This window comes from Euprymna scolopes, chromosome 9, assembly GCF_053919585.1.
Source record: "Euprymna scolopes isolate OS-2025 chromosome 9, ASM5391958v1, whole genome shotgun sequence".
In the NCBI taxonomy this organism is placed as follows: domain Eukaryota; kingdom Metazoa; phylum Mollusca; class Cephalopoda; order Sepiida; family Sepiolidae; genus Euprymna; species Euprymna scolopes.
The window spans coordinates 105,391,793-105,411,728 of NC_136490.1; the positions used below are offsets into that span (position 1 = coordinate 105,391,793).

Here is a 19,936-nt window from a genome sequence, read left to right on the forward strand (position 1 = left end):
GGAGTGTATCACTGCGTGTAATTCATAGATACTTACATATAATACAGAATGAACGTATCTGTTATTCTGACGCAAAAAGAAATGCAATAGAGTAATATTTGCGTCACAAGTTTATTACAGTGTCATTTTATACTTAAACGTACAATATGTGTATATACAGGTTGAAAATTTCGGTCGAATAAATACCTTATGTTGTATATTTCTCTGGTAATGTGGAGAGCCTTTATTTTTCCATTTTCTTATAACGGTACATCGAAAACTGTATGACCACATACACGTACACACTCACAAACATATGTGTGTGTGAATTTGTATATATATATATGTATATATATATGTATATCTGTATAAAAACATATATATATATACATATATATATATATGTATATATATATATATATGTATATATATATATATATATATATATATATAAATATATATATATATATATATATATATATATATATATATATGGACATTTACGGACCGTTCTTTCCATTATATATCGTATGTCTTCGAAGAACACATTGCAATGTGGAAAAGATTTAATTGATTTAAAAATAAAGAAAATACTCTGAATTGAGAGAATGTTTGTTGAAAACTTTTGAGAAAGTCGTTTAAATATCAATATGTTTAGCTAAATCGATGTATGCGTTATTTAATTTGATCAATGATATGTTTGTATTTAAGTATGTGTGTAAAGGGAATAATATATACATACGTATATGTACGGGGATATTTTAACTCTTACGAGTTTCTATACATCGATATGTTTTTTTTTGCTTCATATATATATATATATATATATATATATATGTATATATATAAATATCTATATATATATATATATATATATATATATGTATATATACACACACTTATTATTATAAATATATTTTAACGTAAGCACTTTCCAATATAAGAATGTTACTTGTGTAACTTATTACCATGCGTATTTGTCGATACTGTGTTTAAAGATATTGTGCTTATGATATGTTTGGTACCTAAATATTGTGATATATCAATTATATATATATAAATATGTATATAAATAAATATATATATATATATATATTGCTAATCTGCGAAGATTAATTATACGTACACGTACACGTACACATACACACATACAGCCACACACACACACACACACTTATATATATATAGTTATTCATATATTTTTTCATGCATCTGCTTACCATGCGTATTTGTCGACACAATGTTTAAAGATATTGTACTTATGATATGTTGTGCATCTAAATATTGTGATATATCTATGTGTGTGTCTTTGTGTGTGTGTGTGTGCGCATAGATATAAAGTTTTATAATATAGTTATATATATATATATATATATATATATAGTTATATATATTTATATAAATATGCATTGCTTATCTTCGTAGATAAATGATACGTATATACGCATATATTTATGAAATATATGTAAATATATAATCTACAATATGCATATACGTATAGTATATTCTATACATATAAATACATTATACACACAATACACATGTAATTATATACACTTAATTGTATTGTCAAACTAAACCTTACTGCATACATCGGTAAGTGTATTCACATATATGCAATTATACTATTTTATGTTATATGTTACTTATACTAAGTTTATCTGTTAAAATATGTATATGTATGTATATATATATGTATATATATATATATGTACATATATATATGTATATATATATATATATATATGTGTGTGTGTGTGTGTATAAAATGTTAATATGTGTATAGGCAAATGTATATGTACACAGACGCATTATATATGTATATATATACATACAAGTATATATATAAATATATATATTTAAATATATATATATATTTATATAAGTCTATGTGTTCGTAGGAATGCTCGAGGTGTGGGCGTTCCTATGCTTTGTTTATGCTTAATATTCATAATCCATACAATTATCAACATTTACCACCCCAACAGTCTTTGAACAAGCCTCTTAAAAACATTACCATATATCTTAAATACTGTTACTGGCAATTCATCAATAACATTTTTGTTTATATATAGCATTAATGTATGTCCCGTCTCTACATAATAGATAATTTTTAACTCATCATTTATTACGTATCTATTACTTGGAGTCCTTAAAAAACATTTACTTGAAGCTGTTTTTTTTTTCAATAAAAAATGTCTTCTATTTTTTTTTATCCGTTGTACGTATTTCTTTTTTTATTTCATTATTTTTATACATTTTCGCCAATATCAATTCAAATATTAGTCTTAATTTTCTCTTGGAATTTATTTAACTTTTTTATTTATTTCATTTCTTTTTTTTTTCCTTTGGATAATTTTTTTTTCTTTTGTATTTTGTTTGTTTGTTTTTTTTTTCAATCGTCTGTGGTTTTTAGAAATACCCAGTTTTTTTTTTAAATATCCACCGATTCTGTGTTTTTAGTTGTTATTTTCTTTGTCTCTTCTTTTTGTATAATTTTAAATAATGATAATTACTGTACACACGTGTACTTTATAGTGATTTATTAGTTTATTCTTTTATTTTTAAAGAAAAAAATTGTTTCATTCTTTTATTTTTAAGAAGTTCATTTTTATCCTGAAATTTTCTCAAACCGAAAAACACATAAATTATTTAACCGCATCTTTTGATCTTTCTTCTTTTTTATTCAATCCTCTGTGTTGTATATAACTTGTAGCCCGGTCTTCTAAGGCTGTGGCTTGCCGTTTTCTGTTCCAGGCATCTCTGTCTTGTTTTCTTTCTTCCATTTCATGCGCCGGTTTTGGAACCATATTTTGATCTGTCTCTCAGTCAGACACAGCGCATGGGCGATCTCGATTCGGCGTCTCCTTGTCAAGTAACGGTTGAAATGGAATTCCTTTTCCAGCTCTAGCGTTTGATAGCGAGTGTAAGTCTGCCGGCCTCTTTTCCGGTGTGGACCTACAACGAGATGAACAAAACAGAAATTTACGTTAGTCATTTTCAATTCCTAGGAATTTTTTTTTTCGTTTCAAATATCTACTCTAAATAATAGTTAACTAACAAAAAATGCAATAATATTTTAGGATTATCATATTTACAAATATTTCCATTCATAGTAGAGTTTTGGTAACAAGAATGCGGTAGAGAAATAGATGAATTGATGGATAGATGAACATAGATATCACGTGCAAACTTGTATGTAATATAGAGAGAAATGTATATGCATAGAAAGAAAAATGATATTTAATGATATAAACTTATGTTCATATCTATTATGATAAAATCGTATTTCTCTTTGATTGTTTGCTTTGCTCTTTTTTAACAATTTGACAAATATGTGCAAAGTAAAATATTTCCTGAATACATGTAAGTAATGAGAACGTACTTTATATTCTTCTATTCAATCAGCCCTACATATTATTAACTGAAAATCGGCACTGCTTTAGCAGTATCAGAATTTTTTGTGAAAATAGCGAATAATTCCACCCCATCTTTCCAAGCTTATAACTCCTCGAAAAATGCAATTCAAGCCCTAATTTTTTTTTTCAATTAAAGGAGCAAGGACCAAGATTTCATTAAAAAAAAAAAAAAAAAAAAAAAAAAAACGTGTTTTTTTTTTTAAAAAGGTTTTAAACTTCGGACTTTACAGGTAAAATTCGACGAGAACACGATGTCCGTTTTTTTTTAAATTTGAATATATTATGTATTGACCTTTTCTCTTCAATTTGTGAGTAAAAAATTATGTACTTATCCGAGTCGAAATTAATTATTTTTAGACATTTACAAAATTGGAGGCGTGAATTATTCGACCCCCTGTCTTTCCAAGCTTATAACTCCTCGAAAAATGTAATTCAAGCCCTAATTTTTTTTTCAATTAAAGGAGCAAGGACCAAGGTTCCATTAAAAAAAAAAAAAAGAAAAAAGAAAAAACAAATAACGTGGTTTAAAAAAAGGTTTTAAACTTCAAACTTTACAGGTAAAATTCTACAAGAACACGATGTCCGTTTTTTTTTAAATTTGAATATATTATGTATTGACCTTTTCTCTTCAATTTGTGAGTAAATAATTATGTACTTATCCGAGACTAAATTAAGTATTTTCTTTGTAATAGACACTGGGGGGGGGGGGGGAACCGTGAATAAAAAAAAAAAAACGTTTGTCTAAAATATTATATTCGGTTTATTGGAAAGAACATAAAATTTCACATTGACCCTGAAAATATCGTAAAAATAGAATCAATAGAAAAATTTTGATAGATTTTTAAAATTTTAAAATTTAAAAATATTGAGTTTAAAAATTTAAAAATATTGAGTTCGGAAAATTCATTACTGTTTAAAAAAAAAATAAAAATATTTTTATTACTTTTAAAACAACTGTAATAGTTTATTTTGGAAGTATAATCCATAAAGAAAATAAATAACCCACTTTTAACAGAGAAATTACGAGATTTTTATATTGTATTCGCAGTTTCGTGTTAGGGGTGTCAAAAATTCCTACAAAAATTCTGATACTGCTAGCACTGCTTAATTTGACTTAAGTTACATAGTACATTAACGGACACCTTTTTAAATAATTAGCTCTATGCTATTTACTATTTATTTAAACATAATTATTTGTAGTAATTATTCTAATTATTTACGATATATTTCAACATTCTAACTATTTACTATTTATTTTAACATAATTCTCATTATTTATTACTTATTTAAACATAATTCATATTATTTACTCTTTATTTAAACATACATTATTTACTATTTATTAAACATAAATTATTTACTATTTATTTAAACATAAATTGTTTACTATTTATTTAAACATTAATCATTTACTATTTATTAAACATTAATTGTTTACTATTTATTTAAACATAAATTATTTACTATTTATTAAACATTAATTGTTTACTATTTATTTAAACATAAATTATTTACTATTTATTAAACATAAATTATTTACTCTTTATTTAAACATACATTATTTACTATTTATTAAACATAAATTATTTACTATTTATTTAAACATAAATTATTTACTATTTATTAAACATAAATTATTTACTATTTATTTAAACATAAATTATTTACTATTTATTAAACATAAATTGTTTACTCTTTATTTAAACATGAATTATTTACTATTTATTAAACATAAAATATTTACTCTTTATTTAAGCATACATTATTTACTATTTATTAAACATACAACTAGCGAGGGGTACCCGGCGTTGCCCGGGTGTTTGTGGGTGTGTGTGAAAAAAACAGGTGCCCGTGAAAAAAAACGAAGCTTTTACGATGCGCAGTTGGAAAATATTAAAGTGTGAAAAAATAAAACAGGTGCGCGTTTTTGATTGACGTGACGGCGATAGGTATTCAGCAGTTAGAATTCTGTGCGGGACAGTTTTTAATGAGGTCAATAAATCGGTTTGTTTGTTTTTAAAAACCAGCTCCCCCGTCTGATATGACGAAGTCGACATTGACCAAACGTTCACTGGCTCTGGGCCTGTGATTAGAGTCGAGTTTCGCTTTTTTTATACCGAAAACCGAATGGTACGAGGGGATCCGGCGTTGCCCGGGTGTTTTTCGGGGTATGTGAAAAAAAGCCGAGCGTTGACGACGCGCAGTTGGAAAATAGTAAAGTGTTTTAAAAAAACAGGTGCGCGTTTATATTGACGTGACGGCGATAGGTATTCAGCAGTTATTTTGTGCGGGACAGTTTTGAATAAATGGGTTTGTTTGTTTGTTTTTAAAAAGCCGCTCACAAGGTGTGAAATGAAAGCTAGAGTCTGATATGACGAAGTCGACATTGACCAAACTGGCTCTGTGCCTGTGATTAGAGTCGAGGTTCGCTTTTTTTTATATCGAAAACCTAATGTAACGCGTGCCGATGCAGGAAATGTGGAATAATTAAGGTTTGAAAGTGATTAAAATTAAATAGAGAGGCGAGCTCGGTGGATAATTCCTAGATATTACAATTTATAGATGATATAAAAAGTTTTAAAAAGTTGTGAAACGAGCAAGCGCTTGTTTGAAAGAAGCCTTTCGTGGACATCGAGGAAAAGCGAACATACATACATACATACATTTTCGCTTTTATATTTATAGATTATTCTCATTATTTATTATTTAGTTAAACATAATTCTCATTATTTATTATTTTTTAAACATAGATCTTATTATATTTGTTTATTTAAACATAATTCTAATTTTTTACTATTTATGTAAATATACTTCTAATTATTTATTGTTTATTTAAACATAATTCTCATGATTTATTATTTATTGAAGCATATATTATTTACTTTTATTTAAACAAAATTCTCATTATTTACTTTTTATTTCAACATAATTCTCATTTTTTATTGTTTATTTGAACATTAATTATTTATTATTTATTTAAATATAATTCTCATTTTTTATTGTTTATTTAAACATAATTCTTATTATTTGTTATTTATTTAAATATAATTCTCATTTTTTATTGTTTATTTAAACACAATTCTTATTATTTGTTATTTATTTAAATATAATTCTCATTTTTTATTGTTTATTTAAACACAATTCTTATTATTTGTTATTTATTTAAATATAATTCTCATTTTTTATTGTTTTTTTAAACATAATTCTTATTATTAGTTATTTATTTAAACATAATTCTCATTATATACTGTTTATTTAACTGTAATTTTTTGCCGTTTTACTTCATGTTAAAAACGACATTATTTTTTCACTAACCTACCACACACACACACATGTATATATACATATAAACATATATATGTGTGGGTGTGGTTGTGGTTGTGTTTGTGTGTCAATTTGTGCGTGTCTTAAATTTTTATAGTGTTCATGTGTTAGCAATGAATATATTACTGAAAATAATCAGGTCTTCCGAGCTTTGAATTACGGCGAAACACGAAGATATGGATGTGGTTATTTTAGATCTAGTATTCTAAACATTTATCGGCATCACTAAACGTTGATTTGACTCTGAAACATACGGCGTATTTAATATATATATATATATATATATATATATATATATAGAGAGAGAGAGAGAGAGATAGATAGATAGATAGATAGAGAGAGAGAGAGAGAGAGAGAGAGAGAGAGAGAGAGAGAATGAATGAGAGAATAGGAGCAAAATCAAAAGGAACAAATCTATGTGTTGATCAACGTGTTTTCTTTATTTCGAGATTCCTCTGTATGAAATAAAGACAAAACGTCGATGAACACATGACTCGGTTAGCTCCTTGTTATTTTTTTATTTCATCTGGAATACTATTTGTATCATTCTCAGTTATAAATTTATATTATCTATATAATTTTGTTTGCGATACTTTTGAATATATTAAAATATTTATACCAAAGTGTATTTTTATCAAAATGCAGGTTTTCGATTATACCATTGGCAAGCGGCATATATATTATTCTAAACATAATTATCCATTAACAGGTGTTTCGTCGACTACGCCTAATCAAAGGGGCTGAATCTATCGTGTTATGTATATATATATATATATATATATATAAATATATATATATATATATATTTGTATTCAATTACATTAATAAATATACAAAGATATAATTTTATGCGTAAATTTTCAGTATTTACTTCAACAGTGCTCGATACATACGTAGAGCTAGGTAGTAAATTAAGTCAAATATATATGGCAATTTACCTACACAGTAAATTCTGCGGAATATTCTGTATAGCTTAATTGCCATATATATTCACAAAACTCATTATATATATATATATATATATATATATATATATATATATATATATATATATATATATATATACGCACATTTGTATACATATGTTTATATGTGTATATATATATATATATATATATATGGGTGTACGTGTATTTATATATACGCATGCGTGCGTAGTGGGTGTGTGAGTGTGTGTACATTTATATGTGTGCACCTATCTGTATATAGTTACACGTGAAATACGTGTTATTGCAGAACATTTTATGCGGATGATTAAAACACGAGGGGCGTGCAATAAGTAATTCCCCTGACCTGCTTCCAAGTGTCTAATACAGCTGAAATTTTGCATGTGCAATGATTTGTTTCTCTACGGTTTATGTGGCAAATTACAACTCTGATCGCATTGTGGCTTCTGTTTTACAGGTGTTGGAACTGAGTCAGGTGTTAAATGGAGCCTGTGGAATGTCGGGCAGTGATCCAGTTTCTATATTTGAAAGGACGCACAACACAGGAGACTTTTGATAAACTGAAAGAAACTTATGATGATAATGGCCCATCATATGACCTTGTAAAACGCTGGCATTGTGAATTCAAACATGACCGGAAGTCTGTGGAAACAGCTCCAAGACCTGGTCGCCCCCCTTCTGCCATTGATGATGCATCTGTCCGTCAAGAGTCTGCCATTTTGGGAGATAGGCTCATTACTATTCGCCAAATAGCCCAAGATGTCAAGATTAGTAGAAGGTCTGTGGAAACTGTAATTCATGACCATTTGCATATGCATAATGCGTCTACCAGATGGATTCACAGGTTGCTCTCACCATTCGTCGAGGGTGAATTTGGAGATGTGCCAAGAAGATTAGTCAAAGTTTTTCAAAGACTGATTACACAGGATTAAACCTGGGTCTATCACTATGATCCAGAGATCAAAGCCCAGTAAATGCAACGGAAGCGCGTGAACTCACCACCTCCAAAGAAGTCAAGGGTGCAGCCCTCCGCTGGAAAGGTCATTCTCATAGTCCTGTGGGACCAGGACAAAGTAGTGATGACAGATTTCCTGGCAAAGGGTACCACAATTATAGGAGCCTATTATGCTTAACTTTTGAGGAAATAAAAGGAAGCTATCAAAATCAAGAGGCGGGGCAAGATCAGTAAAGGACCCCTCCTCCTGCAGGACAACGCTCAGGTCCACAACTCGCATGTCGCCCGATCAGAAGCACGGGCGTGTGGTAATGAAATCCTTCCCCATTCTCCCTACTCTCCTGACCTTGCACCCTGTGACTTTCACCTCTTCCGAGCAATCAAGTTGTTTTTGAAAGGAAAGCGTTTCCCAGATGATACAGCCTTGATTTCTGTAGTCACCTCGTGGTTGGAGGACCAATCTACAAAATTGTCTCACGAGCTGCATCAAATGATGGGAGATATGCATAACTCTGGTGGTTCCTATGTAGAGAAAGACTAATAACTGTGCCAAAATATTTTTTTTAAATGCATAACAAACACACACACATACACACACACACACATATATATATATATATATATATATATATATATATATATATATATATATGACATTATGTGTATGTTTGGATGGGGGTCTGTGTGTTTGAATTGACCCGAAAATGGGGTTCATTTTATGAAATTTCACGTGTTTGACAGGTTCTTAATTTTATTTTGTATCGGAATGACTTCGACTAGTATCGATGATCTATAATCGAAATAATTTTATGGGAGGTTGAACAATCTATTAAAGATATTATAGAGCCTAAGTCTATTTGAGAAGTGTTATTCCCACAAAATTCGAAATACCTGAAATATCGAATTAACAGAATATTCAAATATGACGGCGTGTTTACTATTGCATGGTTTTACCTATGTTCAAAAAACACAACCAGTAAGGCAAATAGGTTGCTTGATAAAACAGAGGCACGTTCCAGCTGAATGATTTCGTTTAGAGCACAATTAGAAAATAATATTGACTTTTGTATTTTAAACTTAAATCCAAACCAATATAGGAGTGTGAACCATTCGTTGGGACTCATTTAATCTCCGAGCAACATCATATATATATATATACATATATATATATATATATATATATATATCTTGCTGCCCAAAATCCCTACATAGTACCCCAGTAGTTGTTGCCCCTGATAGTAGCCCCTACACCAAAGTGGTAATTTGCCTTGTTTGGGGTGAAAATGTAATAATATATATATATATATATATATATATATATATATATATATATATATATATATATATATATATATATATATATATTTAAATATATATATATATTCATATATATATATATATATATACATACATATATACACAGAATTATATATATATATAGATACTGCTGTAAACTGACAATATCAACATCAAAATCTATTGGCCTGTGCGTGTATCTAAATACACACTCGTCCCATTAAGACCGATAAATACACACGCTATTGACCGACTTGGTCTAATTGATAGAACAGGCGGCGAACTATACTTTTTCAAGACATTTTGGGTTGCGTCCTCCTTAAAGTGCGGTTGGATGAGAAATGTTGTATTTAGCTTAGCCCTGTCTTAAATTTTTCTCTGAATTTTAGTCAATCACCGAGACCCTAAATTCTTCCGTTACTTTAAGTATGATTTCTTAAATCTGTCATCATTCTAAGTAACAAATGTCTTATCAACACAAATAGAAGGTAAACACTTGATATCCTAATAATTTATCCTAGAATACACCTCTTCACTTGGAGAAGTTAATTTACTTAACGCATACTAATATTGTTCGAGGTTGAAAACATGATTAGACGAACGCCAAACAATAATGTACGAACAAAAAAATTAAAAAGTAAATATATGGTTTTATTAATACCATTGCCAGCAATCCACTACTCTAAAAAGACGTGATGTTCTGAATAGAGTGTCAAGGAATACAGCAGAGAAGGATCGTGGACGTAAGAGGCGGTGAAAAAGTGTTTTCATTTCCTGAATAAAGCATATTCAAGACAATGTACAATTTTGATGCTTTATAGTCAACTGAAAGGACGACCTAATATATATATATATATATATATATATATATATATATATATATACACACACATATATATATGTGTGTGTGTGTGTGTGTGTGTGTGTTTATTTATTTATTGCAGCCTGGCAAAATTATGAATTACAATAGAAAAATGGGAGCACGAAAAATAATATGGTTAAGCTTAAACATGAAAAAGTAAAATATTAGTTGTTAAGACTTGAAATGAAAAGGACAAATTTTCTATTAAAATATAATATATTTATAATTACAAATATTACAGAATTAAGAATTGATTAATTAATGTTATACTTGGATTTTTTTATTCTTAATGTTGCAATATGTTAAGTTCAAAGTTTATTAACTTTTTTACTAGTATATTAGTATATATTGTCTTTTTCCTTTAAAGTTTTAACAATTAGTCCTTTACTTTTTCACATTTAAGCTTAACCATATTATTTTACATACCCGCTTTTTTCTATTGTAATTCATGATTTTTCACAGCTTGAAATAGATTCACTTGTTTTTTATTTAATTTTAGGCTTATATGTTGCTCCATAAACAATAATAACAATGTACGGCACTCGTCTGCTTTCAATAAAATCCCCCAATTATCACCATTTCATTAGTAAATAAGTAGCAACAGCACTCGCTGAAGCGACGTGGTTGCGACGGAAACTAGTCATAAAAACACGTCGCTCAACTCCTTATATATTTTACGATTTTGAACACCAGAAATTTCATCAAGACTTCTGTTTAACTGAACGAGGAACGAAAATGTTTTTTCACAATATTGCTGAGAAGGTTATCTATACAATGTAATTGCTTGACATGTGTTCGGAAAATTAGGGAACGGTGAAGCTTTAAAATTATAAATTACTAAAACTTCCACCTAACCATATATTTAAACACTACCGTGTTTCAATAATATATATATATATATATATATATATATATATATATATATATATATATATATATATATATATATATATATATATATATATATATATATATATATATATATATGGGGGGGCGTTCTTGGAACTATTCAAAAGTTAAACTATAACGAAAACGAAAAGTAATTTAAATCTATAAATCTCTTACAATTGTTGCATTAGTTTGCTTTACGCTACTCCTAATAATCTTGTAGGCAGCATTAATTGGTGGCCAGGAAAACTGTTTCGGGAATTCAAAAACAATAATGTGTTTAAATCATGGCACTTAAGCTATGTTTCTCAAACGTCATCTCCCTTTAGAATGAAGAATCAAGCGTTCCTCATATTGGATCCTATTTCATGGCCCGATTATTTTTGTGCTAACCTATTTGTTATAATACATAGATGGTGCGGCATAAATGGATAAGAATGACTTCTACTCTAATAGTTTCTTCCTCAGAATTGCTAGACTTTGAAATTCCCTTCCGGGTTCTTGCTTTCCTTACGGTACTGAAGATAAAGTGTAATGCAAACAGATATCTTACTTCTCAACTCCATACACAATATCCCCGAAACTTATGTTCCAGATAAAAAAAAAAAAAACTACATCTCAGTGGAACTGTGGCAGTGTCAGAAATTTTGTGAAAATAGCGAATAATTCCACCCCATCTTTCCAAGCTTATAACTCCTCGAAAAATGCAATTCAAGCCCTAATTTTTTTTCAATTAAAGGAGCAAGGACCAAGATTTCATTAAAAAAAAACAAAAAAAAAACGTGTTTTTTTTTTTAAAAAGGTTTTAAACTTCGGACTTTACAGGTAAAATTCTACGAGAACAATATGTTCTTTTTGTTTTAAATTTGAATATATTATGTATTGACCTTTTCTCTTCAATTTGTGAGTAAATAATTATGTACTTAAGCGAGTCTAAATTAATTATTATTAGACATTTACAAAATGGGAGGTGTGAATTATTCGACCCCCTGTCTTTCCAAGCTTATAACTCCTCGAAAAATGTAATTCAAGCCCTAATTTTTTTTCAATTAAAGGAGCAAGAACCAAGGTTCCATTAAAAAAAAAGAAAAAAGAAAAAACAAATAACGTGGTTAAAAAAAAAGAAGGTTTTAAAATTCAAACTTTACAGGTAAAATTCTAATCGAACACGATGTCTTTTTTTTTTTAAATTTGAATATATTATGTATTGACCTTTTCTCTTCAATTTGTGAGTAAATTAATTATTTACTTTCCAGGTACTAAATTAAGTATTTACTTTTTAATAGACATTTAAAAATTGGGATGGGGGGGGGTCGTGAATTAAAAAAAGAAGACGTTTGTCTAAAATATTATATTCAATTTATTGGAAAGAACATAAAATTTCACACTGACCCTGAAAATATCGTAAAAATAGAATCAATAGAAAAATTTTGATAGATTTTTAAAGTTTAAAGATTGAAAAATATTGAGTTCGGAAAATTCATTACTGTTTTTAAAAAAATATATATATTTCTATTACTTTTAAAACAACTGTAATAGTTTATTTTGGAAGTATAATCCATAAAGAAAATAAATAACCCACTTTTAACAGAGAAATTCCGAGATTTTTATATTGTATTCGCAGTTTCGTGTTAGGGGTGTCAAAAATTCCTACAAAAATTCTGATACTGCTAGAACTGTTCCTTGTTTTGAGTGAAAATGTAAAAAAACAAAATGAAATTACTCAAGTCAATAAACAAAATATTAAGGAAATGCACATTATGAGGTATAAAAATGAAACGGAGGTTTCCTGTGGTGCACACCTTATATCTATCTCTCTCTCTCTCTCTCTCTCTCTCTCTCTCTCTCTATATATATATATATATATATATATATATATATATATATATATATATATATATATATATATATATATAGAGAGAGAGAGAGAGAGAGAGAGAGAGAGAGAGAGAGAGAGAGAGAGGGAGAGAGAGAAAGAGAGAGAGAGAGAAAGAGAGAGTTCGTCAAGCGCGGAAAAAAACATTTCTGGTTTTAACACACACACACACACACACACATATATATATATATATATATGTGTAATACACCTTATTTAATTATTTTTTACTTCTTCATATAACTAACTCGATCTGAGCGATGCAACACTTACGGAGGTAATTGCATGCATATGCAATTTTTGACGTAAATCAAATAATTATTGTGGGAAGTTCAATGTACACATATATGTCTGTCTTTCTGTCTGTCTGCCTCTCTCTCTCTCTCTCTCTCTCTCTCTCTCTCTCTCTCTCTGTATATCTCTTTGTAAATATATTGTGCGTTTATGTATGTGTGTATGTATATATATGTGTGTTTGTGTCTGTGTGTGTACACACACACAAACACATATATATATATACATGGGTGTGTGTTGTGTGTGTGTGTGTGTGTGTGTGTGTGTGTACGTGCGCATGTGTTTGTTGCTTGTAACTGCAAGAAGCGTAGTTCAAATTATATGCAAGTAACGCTAGTATCAGATAAAATCGGTTGGCGTTTTCGCGTTGATAAATACTTTTTGTAAATTTTTTTCGGCTTTTTTTTCCCTTGGAACTTCGCCCTTTTTTTAAAACCCGAAGACGACTAAAATATAAGTGTTAAATCTTTGATAGAAATCGGGAGATGAGATCGGTTTTGCTCTAACTTAAATAGGGCTAGATTAATTAAATGGACGACTCCATAGAAGTTTATTTATATTAGACGTGAAGACGATCATGGTATAGTCTGCAAGGAAGCAGATAAACGGTATTGCTTTCCATTGACGAATTTCGTTTTCTTTTGCGAATAGATTAGGAGTGAGAGAAGTCGTTACTTTTTATGACATTATTGTTATATAATGGCTTTAATTAAAGTTTAAAATGAAAAAAATCAAGTATCATGATTCAATGGTGCTCTAAAGATAAAAAAAACTTTGAAAAGCACGACTGTCCTATTAAAAAAAAAACTATTGTTGGCCTTATATGATGTGTTGTTATAAATTATCCCTATTTCATCACATTTATCGATTAACTATTATCGATATTTGTCGAATATATTCTGATACAAAACCGATCTAAAAACATTAATAAATATCGAAGATTTCAGGAAAATATGACTATAGTTTAATTTGTTAAAACATGGGTATGTTTACAGCTTAAAAAACATCACTATATAGGAATGTTGTTTTAAAACGTCGATAATGTAAACGCGATTTTAGTCTCTTAAGATTTTGGATTATATTTCATTATTTTATATGCTGGAAAATATACGAAAATATTAGCAAGTTATTTGAATATTCTTCTTTCAATGGTAAAAAAGTAATGTGAAAAATTTAATTAAATTACAGTTACATCGTGTTATATGTATATATATATATATATATATATATATATATACATATATATATATATATATATATATATATATATATATAGGGAGCTAAAAACTTTTGTGAGCGTTGAAGGTATCTACTTCAATCAATCTATTTATGTTTTTATCCCTCTCTCTCAGTTTATATATATATATATATATATATATATATATATATATATATATATATATATATACGTATATATATATAGATATATATACATACATATATATATGAATATATATATATATATAAATATATATATGTGTGTGTATATATATGTATAGCGAACTCAAAATCTTACCTAGCATGTCTATATATATATATATATATATATATATATATATATATATATATATATATATATATATATGTGTGTATATATATATACACACATGCTAGGAAGGATTTTGAGTTCGCTATACATATATATACACACACACACACACACACACACACACATATATATATATATATATATATATATATATATATATATATATATATATATATATATATATATATATTGAACATTCAAATGACTAGTAGACACTTGCACATTTCCACCCCTTGGAAACACTTCAAATGAACTACGAAAATGCTATTTTAATATCTCCAACACATTTTGAAAATAATTTCTGAAGAGGACGCTTCACAGAATGCCTGAAACGGGTTAAAAACGATTTCAATGATTTAAAAACATGATTACCATGATCTAAACCTAATTATCAATGAAAAACCCAGACACGGAATAATAAAATAATGTTTAAAAATACACATTTTTGGTAACTATATATATATATATATATATATATATATATATATATATATATATATGCATGCTAATAAGTTTTTGAGTTCGAAATATATTTAATCATGCACAGAGATATTGCCCATACACGGATATTGAGATTCTGACAGATAGATCTTTATATCAACTCTATTAATCACAAGTCAATTAACTTATACGTTACCGATAACGGGAACATATCGTCAGATATTATTCGTATTTAATGCGTTAGTATTCCACATGTCTACGTATACAGAGGTTTGACCTACATGGGAAATCAAATACCGACTTTCGAAAGACGGAAAGTTCTGTGCTTTGAAACCTGCCGTCATTTTTTTGCATGCGAGATATGCCAAAAATGCAGTTCGTCACTAAAAATGTAATATTTTTTACTTTTGAAAATGCATTAAAGAAGCCACTAAGAGGGGGAAAATCATGTTCATATTGAAACTGAGGCTTAATTAATGATCGTATCACATTCATACAAGAATTAGTATAAAATAGAAGTGTGTTTTGTGTTGTTTACGAGGAATTAAAACACACGTTTTATTATGGTTTTTATTATTTAAATAAATCCGAAAAGAAATTCTTGTACAAACGATATGCAAAATTAAACAATTTCGATTATTCGTTTTTGTATGTCGAATTTGAACTGACGAAAATATTGCCCTTTATAATGTATGTTATGACGTGCGTTTCTACTTATCTGCTAGCTTTTAAGGTGTTTAAAGTTTTTTAGGAGATGTCAGTCGGATAGTAAATGAGCTCTTACGTTTGAAATATCGCAATAGGTTTAGACTGATCCTACCATTGATATAAATAATAAAAATTATCCGTAACTTTTAATGTTTATTATTTTGTGGGATTAAATTTTAAGGATTATTACAATCTAATCAAACAAACTTATTATAAAACGGCCTCTAGTTTTGAACTAACATATAAAATAACTCGGTCTAGAGTAACATCCGTCTCAATTACCGGGGACAAAGGATTTTATATGTAGTATCAGAACAAATTAGTACATTTTTTTTCTTTTGAGTTTGAATTTTCTCGTCTACAAGGTTTAAAATTTCTTGAGATGTATGATGTATCAATAATCACATTGTGTTGTGCAGCTGTTAAAAGCGATTCTATCTCTGTATTCGAATGTCTTGTCTGTGATGTATAAGCTATTGTAAACCGATCAATTTATTAGCAACGTTTCTAACGGAATAAACATTTTTCTATTTTTCCTAGTAGATGAATAGCTGGTCATTTTCCCATCGTTCCATTGTTTTGTTTTGCTGTATTTTAATCGCAAAAGAGAAGTCATTTGCAATGCGATTGTTCTAATTTTTGCTCAGTTGTACTTTAAAATTTTCTGTATTGTCTGTACAGAGCTGAGATAAAGAGAAAAAACCTATTGGGATGGGCAATTTTTGGGAAACTAGAGAATATCACGAGAAGCCGAAAAGCAAATATGCCAATTAAAAGGAAGGTCTTCAATGAATATATACTACCTGTGAATATATACGGTAGTGAAATGTAGGCCAGGAAAATTCGCCAAAGGGAAATCTTGGCAGTAGCACAAAAGAAGATGGCGAGGATAATGAAAGGCATCGCTCTACAAGACAGAAATACAAACATCTGGATCCGCCAACAAACAAGAGTTATTGACATGAACACTGCGATCAAAAGATCCAATCATAGATGCGCATGGCACGTAGACATGACAACAGATGGTCCATAAGGACAACGGAATGAACACCTCTAGAACATAAGATGCCAATGGGAAGACCAAGAACGAGATTAAGGAAATACCTGATACAGCAAATGCTTCCACATGGCAGGAAATAGGTCGGGATAGAGATAGATAGCTAAAATCAAGGGAGGGGTTCCTCATAGAGTGATACGACCCTTGTTGATGCTGCTGTTGAATTTAAGAATGATTATTATATCTATGTATTCCACTGAAATTAATTAAATAGGGTGCGCATACACACTCCATATATATATATATATATATATATAAATATATATATATATATATGTATAAGGAATGAAAAAATATACCAGCGGTGGTTGACGTTATGTTTAAAGAAAAAATAGAAAAAACCGAATGAAATTATTAAAAAATCAACGTTTCGTCCTTGTTTCCGAGGACATCTTCAGGATAATTGAAATAAAAATGTGATAAAAGAAAAAGTCATAGATCGTGCGAAAAAAGACAGTTTTTTAAAATCCAACCCATGTCGGGAAAGGACGAATATGTGTGCGTATGGGAAGGTTGTTTGATGTCTATATATACACTTTTAAAATGCATTTAAAATAAATATGTACATTTTTTTTTTCTGCGAAACTACTCATTTTCCTGAAACATTCAAAGAAAAACGGCTAGCCAGGATCCACCCTGATACCTTGCTCTTTGATTATTATTTTCCCTATGCTAGGGGTTAAATGGTAGAAGCCTTTTCTTTGCGTAATAGTATTAGTATTCAAAATTAGTGCGGATTCTAAAAGTCTTCTTTTAGCTCTATCTATCACGTATTTAATAATTTTCGCTTGATCTAAATTAAATGAGTGATCGTGTTCTGCACAATGGCAAAAGAGTGCATTTAGGGCGTTACCATTCCTTATATCTCTTCTGTGCTCGTTAAGTCTTAATTTCAATTTTCGTTGTGTTTCACCTATGTACGCTTGTTGACAGTTGTTACATGGGATGGAATATATACCGGCATCGGATGTGAGGGTTTTGGGAGAGTGCTTGGTAGTTTTTAATGTCTGTTTTATGGTTGAGGAAGTTGTTTGTATCAGGTGAAAACCAAGTCTATTAAGAGTGTCGTAGATTTTTGTATTTTTGGTGTGGGTGGGAATGAAAAGATGTCTGTTTAATAGTGAGGTATCTGTTTTATTTTTCTGTGTGTTTATCTTATAGTGTATTTTCGTAGCTTTTTTCTTTGCGTAAGAAATGAAATAGGATGGATACTGTAGTTTTCTTAAAACATTCGTAATATATTGAAATTCATCATTAAGATATTGGGGACTGCATATTCTAAAGGCACGTAAGAAAAAACCTATAATCATGCCCGTCTTTATTTTATCATTGTGGTGTGAGTAGTAATGAATATAGTCGTTTTTGTGTGTGGTCTTTCTATGTACTTTGAAACTCAGATCAGTTTCTGATCTGATGAGGAATATGTCTAGAAAAGCTAGGGAGTGGTCTTGTTCGGATTCATGTGTAAAATTTATAGATGGTTCAACTGAATTTAATTTATTTCTAATTTGTTCTATTTGTGTGTTTTTAGGGAGAAAAATAAGAATGTCATCTATATATCTAAAATATGTGGAGTTTTTAGGAAGTCTGTGTTTAAAAGAGTTGGTTTCTAAGAATTCTAAGAATAAGCAGGCTAGTACACCACTAAGGGGGTTACCCATAGGGAGTCCAAATTTCTGTCTATAGTAAGAATTATTAAATTGAAAGTACGTTCTATCAGTGATGAGTTTTATAATTTGTATTAGTGTATCTGAGGAAAAAGGTAGGTCGGCTTTAATTTTGATTAAGTGCTTGTGGAGTAGATTAAGGCATTTTTTGATTGGAATATTGGTGTAGAGGGAAATTATGTCTAAACTATGCATGGTTTTATTTTGCATGTCCATATTTTTTATTCTATTTAGGAGGTCACCAGAGTTTTTGATATGTGAAGTGCTGATGGTGCCCATAAGTGGAGTTAAAATTTGGGCAATAGCTCGTGCTAATTTATGGGTGACGCTTCCAATGTTTGATATTATAGGTCTCATAGGGACGTTCTCTTTATGTATTTTTGGGAGGCCGTATAATATAGGAATAGTGGGGTGGTATTCTATGTTATTTATCCATTTTTTATCATTTCCGATAAGTTTCTTTACGGATTTATTAAAAGTATCGAAATCTTTTTCTATTGATTTTAAATCTATCGGAGTGTATATATCTCCGTCTGCCAATAGTGTGTGCATTTTCTTTAGATATAGGTCTTTATCTATTATAACTATACCACCTCCTTTATCGGCTTGTGAAATAATAATGTCTTTATTTTTTGTTAAAAGTTTTAAGGCATCAATGTATCTTTTTGGTAGTG

The 19,936-nt window shown here is 29.1% G+C and overlaps 1 protein-coding gene across 2 annotated transcripts in view; it reads right to left on the reverse strand.

Annotated features, from left to right (window-relative positions):
• Nucleotides 1–2,283: 2,283 nt before the first annotated feature.
• Nucleotides 2,284–19,936, reverse strand: part of LOC145284798 (uncharacterized) — a 989,395-nt gene continuing 971,742 nt past the window's right edge. For both annotated transcript variants that reach the window (XM_080133765.1, XM_080133764.1), the window contains one exon: nucleotides 2,284–2,937. In XM_080133765.1, the coding sequence (XP_079989891.1) occupies nucleotides 2,705–2,937 (233 nt within the window). In that variant the 3' untranslated portion in view covers nucleotides 2,284–2,704. The remainder of the gene's footprint in view (nucleotides 2,938–19,936) is intronic.